The 14,618-nt window shown below is 32.2% G+C and overlaps 1 protein-coding gene across 1 annotated transcript in view; it reads left to right on the plus strand.

The window, feature by feature from the left end:
- LOC124368998 (C3 and PZP-like alpha-2-macroglobulin domain-containing protein 8) overlaps positions 1-14,618 on the plus strand; it is a 393,079-nt gene that overhangs the window by 307,225 nt on the left and 71,236 nt on the right. The window contains exons 12-13 of the mRNA XM_046826596.1: positions 7,830-7,954; positions 11,699-11,881. Of these exons, the coding sequence (XP_046682552.1) occupies positions 7,830-7,954; positions 11,699-11,881 (308 nt within the window). The remainder of the gene's footprint in view (positions 1-7,829; positions 7,955-11,698; positions 11,882-14,618) is intronic.

Below are 14,618 nucleotides of genomic sequence, written 5' to 3' on the forward strand. Positions count from 1 at the left end.
TGTTAACTTCTGTAAATAAAACATCATTAAACCCGCAACATTACAATGTATGATAGTAATACATGCAAATTTGCATAGATTAGCTGGAAGCCACGCCGTCACTGTTAAAAATTGTAATTGAGATTGTAGCGCGGTTTTAAAATACAATTACACGGCAGAGCAAGTTTAAAATAAAATAAAATGGTAACGCAAATTTAAAAGGAAGGTGCGAAGACAGTAATGGTTTTATTGTACTACAAACAATCTATACAATATTTTTTCAATCCTATAAATGTTCAAGCAAAAAAGAAACGGATATGAATAGAACTTGCTTTCCGTATAGATATTTTATAGATGCACAAAGAAAGTTCAGTTTTCTTTAAAAAGCAAGCCTTTAGCATAAAGATTGAATGATGTGCTCTGAAGAATAAAGTTGAAATATAAGGGATCTTTTTCAAGTAAGAGGTTAAGAAAGCAACATTCCTCCAATTCGCATATATAATGATTACAAATCCTCTCCTTATAACAGATAACCTTTCTTCGTTTTAAAAAATTCCAAAGCAAGCATAATGTAATGTCCATCTCTTATCCTATTTTCCTTTTTGCAACTTTTTTCCTCTGTCAGATCAGATAACGGTTTTTGTAGTGGAGTGTGGCACTATAGTTAGTCTTCCTAAAAGAAACGTAGTACCACATTGCATTGAGAAAGTGCAGTCAAGACCCTCACTTCTTTAGTACGATTTGTTTGTGAATTGCATATTGAAGGATAGTGTATTTCTAATTCAGACTCAACTTCAACGTTTTTTTTTTTTTTTTTTTTTTCCTTTGGGATATTGGGGTGGATTCCTAGATCCTCACACGTCAACCTGAGCTTATTGTGTGCCCCTTTGATGTTAGAGGGGTAAGCCTATCTTCGTGCCCTTAATTAGGCTAAGAAGCTTTTCCCCGATACTAGCATCTGGTTCGTCGCCTGGTTGTTTATCACCGAAAAAAAGAGCCCTTCTCCTTGCTCCCAGTCTCTCACAGTCCAGTATTATGTGTTTTGCAGTCTCTTCAGACTTATTGCAGAGTCTACACTCCGAGTCCTCATTTCGTAAACCTAGAGTGTTTTAGGTGTTTCCTGAAGTGGCCGTGTCCAGTGATCAAGGCAATCACTTGCTTAACCCGATCCCTCCCCAGCCCCATCAGCCATCTGGTGAATCCGGAGCAGAATCGGCAAGCAGTCTTTTGCCGAGTGCTTGTCCTTGGTGACTCTGCCACCGCAAGCGGTGTGTCTTCCTGGACCATTTGTTTATACTTTGATAAGCGGCTGACTTGCTTATACCACAACTCGGTTCTGGACCGGTGTATGGTATGCTTGCTCCGCTTTTGGCAAGCCTGTCGGCGCATTCGTTGCCACCTATGCCTGTGTGGCCCGGTACCCAACCAAGACGCACACAGTTGCGTGATCCAAGCTTGCAGAGAGTGATTAAAGCACTCCCACACAAGCTTGGATGAAATGCTGTTGGAGTCAAGAGCTTTAAGAGCTGCCTGACTGTCTGACATTATACAGATGTTCATTTCCTGGTACCTTCTGGTGAGGCCTAGGTTGGCACAGGCTAGGATACCATAGATTTTCGGCTTGAAATATGGAGCAGTTCCCGACCCAAACTGCCGCTAAGGGCAGTTCTAGGGGATTGACTAAACACTCCATATCCAGTTCTACCCTTAATAAGCGAGCCATCCGTGTACCAGACAAAGCTCTTTCTTATTGTTGGGATGTTGTCTTGCGATTTCCACTCATCTCTGGAGTAGAAGTCAACAGAGAATGGCTTATTGAATACGAACTCCGTTCTCATTGTGTCGGAGACCATTTCGAGAATAGCGCTTGGGTTTACAGCTTCAGTGATGGCGCCATGGCTCGCGTTAGACGCGCCATTCCTCCACAAGCCAGCAACCATCAGCCGATAAGCTGACTTACGCGCTTCAGCTTTTATATGAACATCAAGAGGTAGAAGTCCTAAAGCCACCTCGAGGGTCGCTGAGGGACTGCTCCTGAAATGCTCCGGTTACAAAGATTGTGCCAAGCCTTTGTAAGCTTTCAAGCTTGGCTTTGGCAGTTACCTGATTCACCTTTGTCCACCAGACTAATGAACCATAAGTGATTTGAGGCCTTACAACTGCTTTGTAAAGCCATAGTGCTATATGGGGTTTTTACGCCCCATGAGATTCCTGCAAGTCTCCTGGACGTCATGAGCGCCCACTTTGCTTTGTGCAGGATATTATTAACTTCAACTTCAACGTTTAAGACCGTGCGTCCATCGACTCATTGAAGATCTTATTGAATCATTCATAATAAAGCCAACACTAGAATGCTTCAAATCTCTTGTATTTTACCTTCTTATAGTGTGGGATTACTAACACTAAATGTCTTCATATTGAGTTCCAATGAGTTCAACATTTCAAGAAATAAGTTTAGCCTGTGATTTTTCACTAATACATTCTTAAAAGAAAAAAATATGCTGCATAAAAAACGGCAATTTCAGTATTGGTTAACTAGCAATAATTCACTATTATATTAAAGTCTAAACATGTAAAACCAAGCATCTTGTATATACATAAATATTTTAATTTAAAACTTCTAAATTTAAAAGGTTTTTTCAAATGTTTGCCCAGGAAATTTATTATAGCACAATTTAACTTCTTGCTTTACACTTCATCAAAGCAATGGAATAATATTCAAATCGTAACTTCAAAACGTTGATGCCTCGATTTCTATTATTATATATTTTTTTTAATTTTTTTATTTTTCATATCGCACTTTATACGAGTAACATTCGATTTGAAACAAATATTCTGGTTCCAGAAAATCGTTTCCAGTCTAAAATGTTTGTTAGTCAAGAAAAGCTCTGCACTGAAGCATTTAAACTAATTCTTAATATTGATTATTCAAAATATATTACGAGTAAGGTTGAACATTCCACGAAGCCCTACACCTTAACAATCCTTCAACCAGTGAATAGAATAGCATTTATAAAGACATTATGTACCTTATTATATACAACATTTTGAGAATCTTCTCCATATTTCTCAAGTAAAAGCAAATCTTTATTTATCGCACTGTATTCCTTGCCTCGTAATAATATGGTCTGTCCGTCCTCATGGATGTCTTGCCAACGAGAAGAAGAGAATATGAGGGAATCAATTAAACATATATTTTATTTCAAAATACAACAGCAGAAGGAAATTTACAATGCATACGGTAGTAGGTAAATTTGTTAGCGATAAACAGTGTTATGTTTACAGGCAGTATTTGTCCTGATTCCAGAAGAATAAAACTGAAATAAAAGTTTCCATGCACCTTCCTAACACTCATTTATATTAAGCCATGCCTTCTAAAAAGCCTTTTTAAACCCATACAATATTATGACAATTGTGAAAACAAAAGGGATTCGGGCTTCTCGCTTGATAGCCGCACTAAAAAGTGTATTTTAAGACTTTTTTTACCTTTTTCATATTTCATTAGTCCAATTGTTTTCATTTTCATTGTTGGAGTTCTGAAATTCTGAATCATTTTCTGATTTGTTTTCTTTTAAGGCACTAGGCCCATTGCGACAGTCAAAGGCGTCGCTTCAGCTTCTGTTATAAAAAAAAACTGTTCAGATGCTGTTCATTTTTTTCAATGTTTTTAAGTCGTAACAGTAGATTATAACCTCTGATTTAGAATTATTTTTAAAACGAGATATTTGATCGAAATCATTGTGTGTAAGGCGTAATAAAACGAATTTTATTAATTATTAATAAAATCTCCAACCAATTTTATTATATGGAGCAGAGACGTGGACGTGGACTTAAGCAGATGATGATTTAAGCAGATTGCAAGCTGCAGAAATGAGATTTTTAAGAGAGATAGAGAAGACTACAAGAAGAGATAGAATAATGAACGAAATAACCAGAGAAAGATTGAAGGTAGTTTCACTGCAAGAGACAATGGAAAGAAGAAGAATACAGTGGATGGGGCATGTGAAGAGGATGGGAGATAATAGAATGCCTAGAATACCACTGGAGAAGGAGGAAAGAGGAAGAAGACCAAGAGGAAGACCGAGAGGAAGATGGGAGGACCAAGTGTGGAAAGACATAGAGAGAAGGGGACTACAGAAAATGCAGGTGGAGGAAGAGGAGACCTGGAATGACAGACAAAAGTGGAGGAGGCTGTGTACGACGACCCGTGATAACGGAAACGTCAGATGATGATGATGATGAATAAAACGAATTAGTTTATTTATGAAAATAATAAAGTGTAACTACTAATCGAATAAATCAATAGTATTTGGTAATTGTGCATCATGCATTAGTGCTACTAATTAGGATGTACTAGTATTAGGGTTACTGATGAAAAATTATTATTTTACATATTGCTTTGTTTACATTTCTTTATCATACTTGGCTTTTTCAAATGTTTTATCGTCACTATTATAAGACGTAAAAAGGGTGGTCCTAACTTGCCTGACAAGTGGTATAGATCACTCCAAAGATGAGTCACCAAATCCAGGATTCCACCCATTGGAAGGTTGGTCGAAGATCCCTGGATATGCAACCAAACTTGTAAAACACTGTAAAATTAACACAATAAGCCATCCAGAGATGATTTTTCCATCTTGGGAGTGCCGATGGCCGAGTGGTCTAAGAGGTTGGACTTCGAGTCTGAGTTAGAGATAGCGCAGGTTCGAATCCTGTCTGTGACCCTTGCAATTTTTATCAGTACCATCGACCTTTTACTGTATCGACTCTCCCCCTTATTCTGTTTGATAAGATCCTCGCACAGGCCAATAGCCCATGAGGACGGGCAGAATAAGGCATAAAAGGAGGATCGGCATCTCCTTTTGTTAAAAAAAAAAAAAAAAAAAAAAAAAAAAAAAAAACAATTAACATTATTAACTATTCGGGGATGTGTTTTTATCAGACAGACCGGCCAAAAATTCCTCTCCATATGTGTCCCCGTCAGTATCTCCTGTTTTATTTTTCTCTCCAGCTCATAGTTTTCGTGTCACAAGACATTATTTTCCTGTAACAAATTTCAAAACTGCAATTATTGGTAGTGGAGATGGCCGGTTGGTTGCAAAATAATAAATTACTTTTATTTATTTTTCATGATAGATTATCAACCAAAAACCAAAAATGAAACTACGTAACTTGTTTTTATTCCCGTATACTTCATAAAGTTTATAGTCCCTACTGTTTCATAGAATAAACCTATACATGATCTTAAGAACGGGTGAAAATTATCGCTTCAGTATATCTGGAAACCCTCTACGGACAAGTGTTGTGACATTACTTCAAAATATGTAAGCCTGAAAAACGCCAAAATACTGCTTTAGATCTGAAAACCCATTTTACAAGTGGGTAAACATAGTTATTTCACTTGTCAAAACATTATGAAATACAAAATATTTGTAAAATTTTATGGATGAAATGTCTGGAGAGTGACATTATAAGGTACTTTGTTCTTTAATATTTACAGACAGTGCTTACAAAAATGTTTTAAGAAAATTATATTAAAGCTAGAACAAAACACTAACATTTTTTTTCATAAATAAAACATGAAAACCTATAAATTCAACTTGAAAATATCTTGTTCTAGGTGACAATTCTGGTGAAACAGTGCTTAGTGATCCATGATTGTCGATTTTTTTTAGAATATAGCTTTTTACAATAACATTTTACTGAATTAAAAACAACTATATAGATAGTAGTTTTTATAAAACTTCAGCAACATATTCAAATCACATTTAAAACTTTTTGTAATTATACACACATATTTCGGTTAATGGATATCTAATGGATACCCTTTTAATGCTAATGTACGAGCAATAAACAATTTTAGACTGAAATATGGATTACAGCTATGCATATCTAATGGATATCCTTTTAATGCGAATGTACGAGCAATAAACAATTTTAAACTGAAATATGGATTACAGCTATGCATATCTAATGGATATCCTTTTAATGCGAAAGTACGAGCAATAAACAATTTTAAACTGAAATATGGATTACAGCTATGCATATCTAATGGATATCCTTTTAATGCTAATGTGCGAGCAATAAACAATTTTAGACTGCAATATGGATTACAGCTATGCATATCTAATGGACATCCTTTTAATGCTAATGTGCGAGCAATAAACAATTTTAGACTGCAATATGGATTACAGCTATGCATATCTAATGGATATCCTTTTAATGCTAATGTGCGAGCAATAAACAATTTTAGACTGCAATATGGATTACAGCTATGCATATCTAATGGATATCCTTTTAATGCGAATGTACGAGCAATAAACAATTTTAGACTGAAATATGGATTACAGCTATGCATATCTAATGGATATCCTTTTAATGCTAATGTACGAGCAATAAACAATTTTAATCTGAAATATGGATTACAGCTATGCATATCTAATGGATATCCTTTTAATGCTAATGTGCGAGCAATAAACAATTTTAGACTGCAATATGGATTACAGCTATGCATATCTAATGGATATCCTTTTAATGCGAATGTACGAGCAATAAACAATTTTAGACTGAAATATGGATTACAGCTATGCATATCTAATGGATATCCTTTTAATGCGAATGTACGAGCAATAAACAATTTTAGACTGAAATATGGATTACAGCTATGCATATCTAATGGATATCCTTTTAATGCTAATGTACGAGCAATAAACAATTTTAAACTGAAATATGGATTACAGCTATGCATATCGAATGGATATCCTTTTAATGCTAATGTGCGAGCAATAAACAATTTTAGACTGCAATATGGATTACAGGTATGCATATCTAATGGATATCCTTTTAATGCGAATGTACGAGCAATAGACAATTTTAAACTGAAATATGGATTACAGCTATGCATATCTAATGGATATCCTTTTAATGCTAATGTGCGAGCAATAAACAATTTTAGACTGCAATATGGATTACAGCTATGCATATCTAATGGATATCCTTTTAATGCGAATGTACGAGCAATAAACAATTTTAGACTGAAATATGGACTACAGCTATGCATATCTAATGGAAATCCTTTTAATGCGAATGTACGAGCAATAAACAATTTTAGACTGAAATATGGATTACAGCTATGCATATCTAATGGATATCCTTTTACTGCTAATGTACGAGCAATAAACAATTTTAAACTGAAATATGGATTATAGCTATGCATATCTAATGGATATCCTTTTAATGCTAATGTGCGAGCAATAAACAATTTTAGACTGCAATATGGATTACAGCTATGCATATCTAATGGATATCCTTTTAATGCTAATGTACGAGCAATAAACAATTTTAGACTGAAGTATGGATTACAGCTATGTTTCATTTACTATTTTTCTGTATTGTCTGTGTTCAAAGTTCACTATGTTGTATGTTGCTATTTAAAAACATTACAGAACTGTTAAAGTCCTGCCATTTATCCAAAACTAATTGGAATTCATTCATCTTTGTTCCATTTGATTATTTTTTGTTGTTCATGAAAATATCTGATACCACATATTTATGAAAAAAGTACATTTCAACCCATAATCAACTTGGCTATTAATTTTAAATTGTGTTAATGATTAGTAAAATTTTTCAACCCTTACTTTTCCTGGGCTACAATTATACACGGCAAAACAATATTTATAGAAATATGGATATTACACATTACTAAGTATATTACACACTATGTAATAAATGTAGTCTTAATTGAAAGTACAGGTTGCGACCTCTCAGGTATCATGTTCAGTGAGAGGCAGAAAACATCTTTAGTCCCTTAGGCTTCACAAACTCTGCTAAATGTTGAATTTTTCCCACAGGCCAGTGTCAACATCGAGAAGAAGAAAGCATGGTACCCTGGAGACACGATGGACGTCGAGGTCGTTACTGATGTCGGCTCCATCCTCTGCCTCATTGGTGGTCGAGGGGGAGAGATACAGGAAAAGTAAGTACAAAATCTTATTTTTATTTAAATATGCTTTGAACATAGGAATACTGGCCGATTTATTTCTCCATAAATTCTTAAGAGTAGTGCTTAACAATTAAATAACATGTTTAATACAAATTGTTAATAACCATTGTTAAAATATATTATTAAAGAGAAAAATTAATCATTAATAACTCGAATACCGGTTGTAAAATACCATTTCTTAATCCTTATTTTATTTTAAATTGAGCATTTATTCTAATATACAAAATAGCGTGTATTGTGTAGTATATTATTAATGGAAATGTAGCTTAAAATCTGTTTATATCTTTAAAAATATTTTGTAAATGTGTTGGTTGGATTGCCTTGTTTAAAACTTGTACTGCAATATTTCTCAAAATAATTAGTTTTGTAATAGTTTTTTTAAATATTTTTAAAACATACTTTCTCATATTACTATTACATCCCATTTGCTAGGTACCAAAGCCCTCAAGAACATTTCATTCCAAATTTTTCAGGTTTTACATGCCAAATTAATTGTTTAGTATGGAGTCTGAGGGAAATATTAGATACAAAATGTACTTGTTATTGTATTTACCCACCGGTTATTACACTTTGTATTTACGAGCATGGTAATAAACTGCTGTGAATTAGTTGTCTTGCTTTAATTAGTAATCCTAACACGTGATATTCATAAGAATATCAATTATTATTTGTCTTGTTTAATTTATCTCAAAACAAATTAGAAGTAAACAATATTTGTAGAATATAATTCACCATCACACAAAACGAAGTAATCCCTTTTCAATTGCATAATCAGAATTTTTATATTGCAGATAGAGTTTTATATCTTTTCTCTCGTTTCACTTATATTTTTTACTGAACATTTTAATATGGTTTAATATTACCCGTTTAAAATTTTATCATTTCAGCTTTTAACAAAATTAAATAAAATGTGAAATTAAAATAAAAAACGTAAGAAGATGTTCAGGTTTACCAACTTTTATGGTTATGTTCTAGTTTGCTTCCTCATGCGCATAACTATGTGGTATTATAATAAAGCAGGCATTGGGCAAACAACTTAAATAAATGCATCTAAAAATAAACAATAAAAAAGCAACTAAAACCAATAAAAAAATATAGTATTAACAAGACCATTTTATCAGCAAACAACTAAAGCACCAGATTACCAATAACCTTGAACAAGTGTAAAAATTAAGTACTCAACTAATATGAAGTAGAATAATGGCAATATATATATATATATATATATATATATATATATATATATATATATACACATATATAAATATATATATATACACATATATAAATATATATATATATATATATATATATATATACAGTTATATTAATATTATATACTCGCATATACCTATTGTATTCACTGAACTATTGACCAACTGCGACATTTCTTGGAATGGACTGACGTCAAGGAAATGGAAAATGTAAATATGGAAAAAATGTTTGCCAGATTTAAAGTACAAGTTGGTTAAAATAACTTGCTACATGTGTCATGTTGATCCAATCATCAGATTATCTAAATTGCTCTTTTTGGATATATCAAATGTCAAAGGAATCTGCTCTGAAGACATTCCATGAGATAATACTATATATTTTTCGACTAAAAAGCTGCAGTAAATCCTTCCGAAAATGTGTGTTCGATTATTTTGTCATTTTATATTGTTTAATTATTATTGCTTTGCTCGGAAATTTTTGCTCAGCACATATCCCGGAGATAGTTTCTATAATAATTTCAATACAAATATTCAAAGCTTAAAGGTAAACTTGTTCATTTATTCACAAACTCATCAAAGCTAGATACGCTGACCTGTATTGATAGCCATGCATATTTTATACCTTTACCAACTTAGTTATGCATATTTTCCATAGTCTATAATTAGATTTAGAGTAATAAGTTATTTAAAAACTGTATTCGTACATTTTAAACCATTTTAATCAACTTATATTTTCCTGTTTAGTAATTGAGTGTAAAATAAGTATTACAGTTTGGCTGTTATATCAATCATAAAAATTTTCATCTATCATCATTTTGTAGTCTCGTCATTGGAAAGAGTAAGGGAAGATTACTTGAGAATACATTTTTTAAATGATTCACATTCATGAGCATTATAAGTTAACTCCTTATTTAAGAAACCCATCTATGAAAAGAGAAATATCCTGTTTAAGATAACAAAACCGATGTTTCAGAATTAAATGAAGTTCATTATTTGTGCTCGGCTGTTTTAAAATATAATGAAATTCCATACCGATTCAAAATGCCCTTATAATTGTCTTCCTCTATCGTTCATCAGTAACAAGAAGTTATTAAAGCCTTAAGCTAATTGGCTTCTTCATTCTTTCAAAATTGTTATAATTTAGATGATTAAATTCCATGTTTAATGCAACTAGCTAGTCTATGCTGTACATTATAAAAAGGGCGAATCATAATATATTTTATATATTCTTGATTCTAATACAATTTTATTATATTTTCTTTATTTGAAAAATAACTGTTAAAATTACTTCAAGTATGCACTGTCTATAATATTAATGGCCACTCTTTTATTCTATATGTATGGTTATTTCTCACTTAACGCAATATCATAATTGTATAGTTATAGGCTATATAAGTTCAATCTGTTTGTTTCAAATAATAGTAAAATATTGCAAACTGTAATTTATTCATATTACTATCCAATATAATTAGTATAAAATAATTATGCGAGAAACTCGAATTATAATCTTCACATAAGAATATGCTTAGTGTTGTGATGAATACTTATTTAGATTTATTTACATAGAAATAGAATATTATATTGATTTCTTTAGTAATTTGAACACATATGTGACAGAAACGGCAAAATACAAAATAATTTAATAGTAAAAGTTAAGGGCATTGAGTGTGGTAGCGCACTCACCAGGCAAGCGATAGATCCGTGTTCGAGTCCCTGCAGATCAAGTACTTTTTATGATTCAATGTTTACTGAAAGAACACATATACGTTTAAGAGAATTTGTTGTAAGCATTTTAGCTTATTTAAATTAAATAATAATTTGTTAACAATTATGAGTATTCAGTATACTAATTTATTTATAAGTATAAAAATACCGGCTTGGCATACTATTTTGTACAAGGGATCATTGATAAAAGTAAAATTCTTCTGATCAAAGTAAATGATCAATGACTCTCCTCCACTCGGCCTCGAGGACTCTGATAAAAATCTGAAATGTAAGCGCAGGTCAAGTGCTGTTTAATTTAAAAAATCTAAAAGACAAGATCAGTAAAATATAGCACATTGTTCAGCTTATATCAGAAATGAAATTTTTAATCTATTCTTTTTTAGTTATCGCTCACAAAATAAATCAATGCATTTAAAAGTTATAATTTTTACTATCTCAGATCGATAGTTTTGCCTTCTTATTGTTTCTCGTGATTTCTTAATTATTATACTCGTATTTTACTCATATTTTATGTTTAATCCTAAAAGTTTTCAGAACTTATCATATCTCAGATATATTGATTATATTAAATCGCAGTTGTTTAGTTAAGTCTTGTGGCGTATTTAATGTAGATAATTTGCAATAAAATTGTCAAAATATAAAGTCACGCAACATTGTTCGGGTTTTAATTTTATATTTACTTCTGAACTATCTATTGCCCACTGTATTTTCGGCCGTTCTAATTGTTATACTTTTAATTGAAATTGTATATTATTTACATTAAAAATTTTTTTTCCAGCAAACAGACGGAGAGTGTGGACTTCTCCCAGGCCGGACTGTCTCTGTCTCAGTACGATTGCCTGACCACCAACAGCAGGAGGGCGAGAACCGTCCGACATCCAGTACCCCAGGAGCCCCGTCGTACAGTCATGCTGCATTCGGGCTTGGAACAACTCTGGCTTTGGAAATGTTTTAACTACACGTAAGTGTCGTTAACAGACTGGGAACTCGTGTTTATTAAATTAACGTATGTAGGTAGACTAGCGTATGTTAAGTTTTAATTTTGAATTTATTGACGTCCTCTTGACATTAACACAAGAGAGATATGGCCTAAAATTCGTTGTTATCATTGTATAATCCAGAAACCGATGTAGGTCCTTATAGAGCCATATAAACAAGGATTTAAAATTTCTTTAATTTCCCTCATTTTTTAAATATCAATCGATATGCGTAAAAATAACGGGCGCATTCCTTTCTACCGGGAACAATAAATCTTGTACAATAACTTAAGTAGCTTAATCTTGGTGCCACTATTACTATATAAAAAATAGTAATCGTGTAATAAATACAGGTTTTATTCAGGCCCAGATAATATTGAAGCAAATGTAGGTATGTTTTATCAGAAACGTCTTCCCCAGAAATTCGTTACGGATGATATTAGAACAGTGCAAGAAGCAGTACACTGCGTTAGAATACTATTTACTCACAGGGCTTATAGTGTGGCGATGCCGTGTACGTGATCAGGACGTTGACGATATATCAATTGACCACAAAAGCTGCATTGACGATATCTACCAACTATATAACAAACCTTCACATTCCCACCAACAGCCAGTGAACTGACTCAATACTTGCAAACATTCAGAAATCTCATCCTCTTATTGAGAACTGTAATGATCACCATAGCCAGTTAGGATATCAGCCCGATAACAGCAATGGAATAGTCTTAACTGGATTAAAATGACATAAAATCAGTGTAAACTTCCCTTTTACCACTGGCATCGTGGCTATTTCCCTGGTTCCGATTTTGGACGCAATTTTCACTTTTTTAAGTTCATCAGGTTTATTTAAACCTACATAACCAAATGAATGCTCTTTCGCAAAGGTATTCCAATTTTCCGCAAGGATGTATGTATCTCAAGGTTTGAAGGAGTATATACCAGGCTTATGGCAATAATGCGAAGTCCTCATATAATATGATTATAGTAACACCAATATAAAATGTGAATATTTTCACCCGGAGATTCCCCTAAATAAGGTTCCTCTTTAGGATTCTCTCTATATGAACGTAGCATAGCAAACTCAACATATAACACTCAATTTGTATTCCCATTGAAACAAACATGTTGTTTCAATTTGTATTCCCAAATGTAACATACCCAGGTGTATTGTAAACTAATGCTAAAACTCCGGTATATGGTATGGATATACCATGGGAGCGTGGATTGCACTAAAATATTTTGCTCTTTTATGGAGAGAACAAGGCGTTTGTAAAACCAATGAGGCCGTACTTTGTGCCCAAATCTATGATTATAGAACTGATTACCAAATATTGAGTCACAGTTAATTTGTTCTAAGATTGATATCATAGAAGTATTATCTCTATAAATTCAGTAAGCAAATCATAAAATGGCTAAAGGTCTGGAATTGACGTTTCTAAACAGTTAAGTTTTAATAGTACTTTAAACATAGTCGTCAATAAAATAGAATTAAAGTTCAAATAGCAAGTTTGATACAATGAAATAAGTGTGTTATTTTACCTTCCAAATATATTATACATATTTATCGTGAATACATATTAAAAATTTAACATTTTTGCCTAATATGGTCCTTTAACTACCGTGTATAACAATGCTTAACAGAATAACAGTTATAACAAAATGTACAAAGCCCTGTCCCTTAAATGACGCAATATCGTCTACAACTTATAATTAACTATATATTTTTTATATATTATTAACTATAACATTTTTCACACTGTGTTAAGTAATTATTATAAACTTCGTTGTTTTTAAAACTAAAATAATATAAATATTATTGTATTGTTTCTTATAAGAGAAATATATCTATGTTTCACATAACTAATCCACTATAGTTATTAACCTTTAGTTTGTAATTTTTATGTGTTTTTGACTAGATGTTTGACATTCTTCTATAGATTTTAACCATTTTACTGCAAACCTTAAAAAATATCGATCGTCAGCAGTTTAGGCAAAATCAAATATTTTAAGTATTAAAAATTAAAATATTAGTTTTATAATCAAAATAAATACATTATTAATAATTAGATATACGTGTATGCTCCATTACCTGCGAAGTTGACCAACGCGGATATATAAGGGATTTGCAGATAACCCCAAAAAGTGCCGATAGTAAATACAAATATCCAATAATAGGTAAATATATGGAACAGGTTTTTCTATTATTTCTGATAACTTTTAATAAGTTATATTATTTAGAAGTTTATTAAATCTATTCGATACTTCCTAGAAATTTGAAAGTTTCTGAAACCTTACTTTATAGTAGAGTCTGTGCTTAAATTGTGTGACGTAGTGAACAGTTTATTAACTTTAAGGCTATCATATACAGATAAGAGAAAATATATTTCAATATTGACTAACTTGTGATTCTAACTTACACTAAGACATTGTAAATTCAGTGATGTAACCAATGTTTTGCCGATAGTCCGTGTACGTACTACTCTGATGTTTTTTTTTTTTTTTTTTTTTTTTTAAAGAAAGTGAAATTATTAACGATAAAGTGAGATAAGGATAGTTGGCATTAGATATAAAGGGTATAAAAAACCCACTTAACACACATTCCTACTGTAAGTTACTAATATTTGGGATAGGTTTACCTAGTCATTAATATTTTAAAATATCTGTAGTTATTTTTACTAAACTTGAATATACATTCAAAAATAACAATAAAGGTGTTTC

Source organism: Homalodisca vitripennis, chromosome X, assembly GCF_021130785.1.
Source record: "Homalodisca vitripennis isolate AUS2020 chromosome X, UT_GWSS_2.1, whole genome shotgun sequence".
Lineage (NCBI taxonomy): Eukaryota > Metazoa > Arthropoda > Insecta > Hemiptera > Cicadellidae > Homalodisca > Homalodisca vitripennis.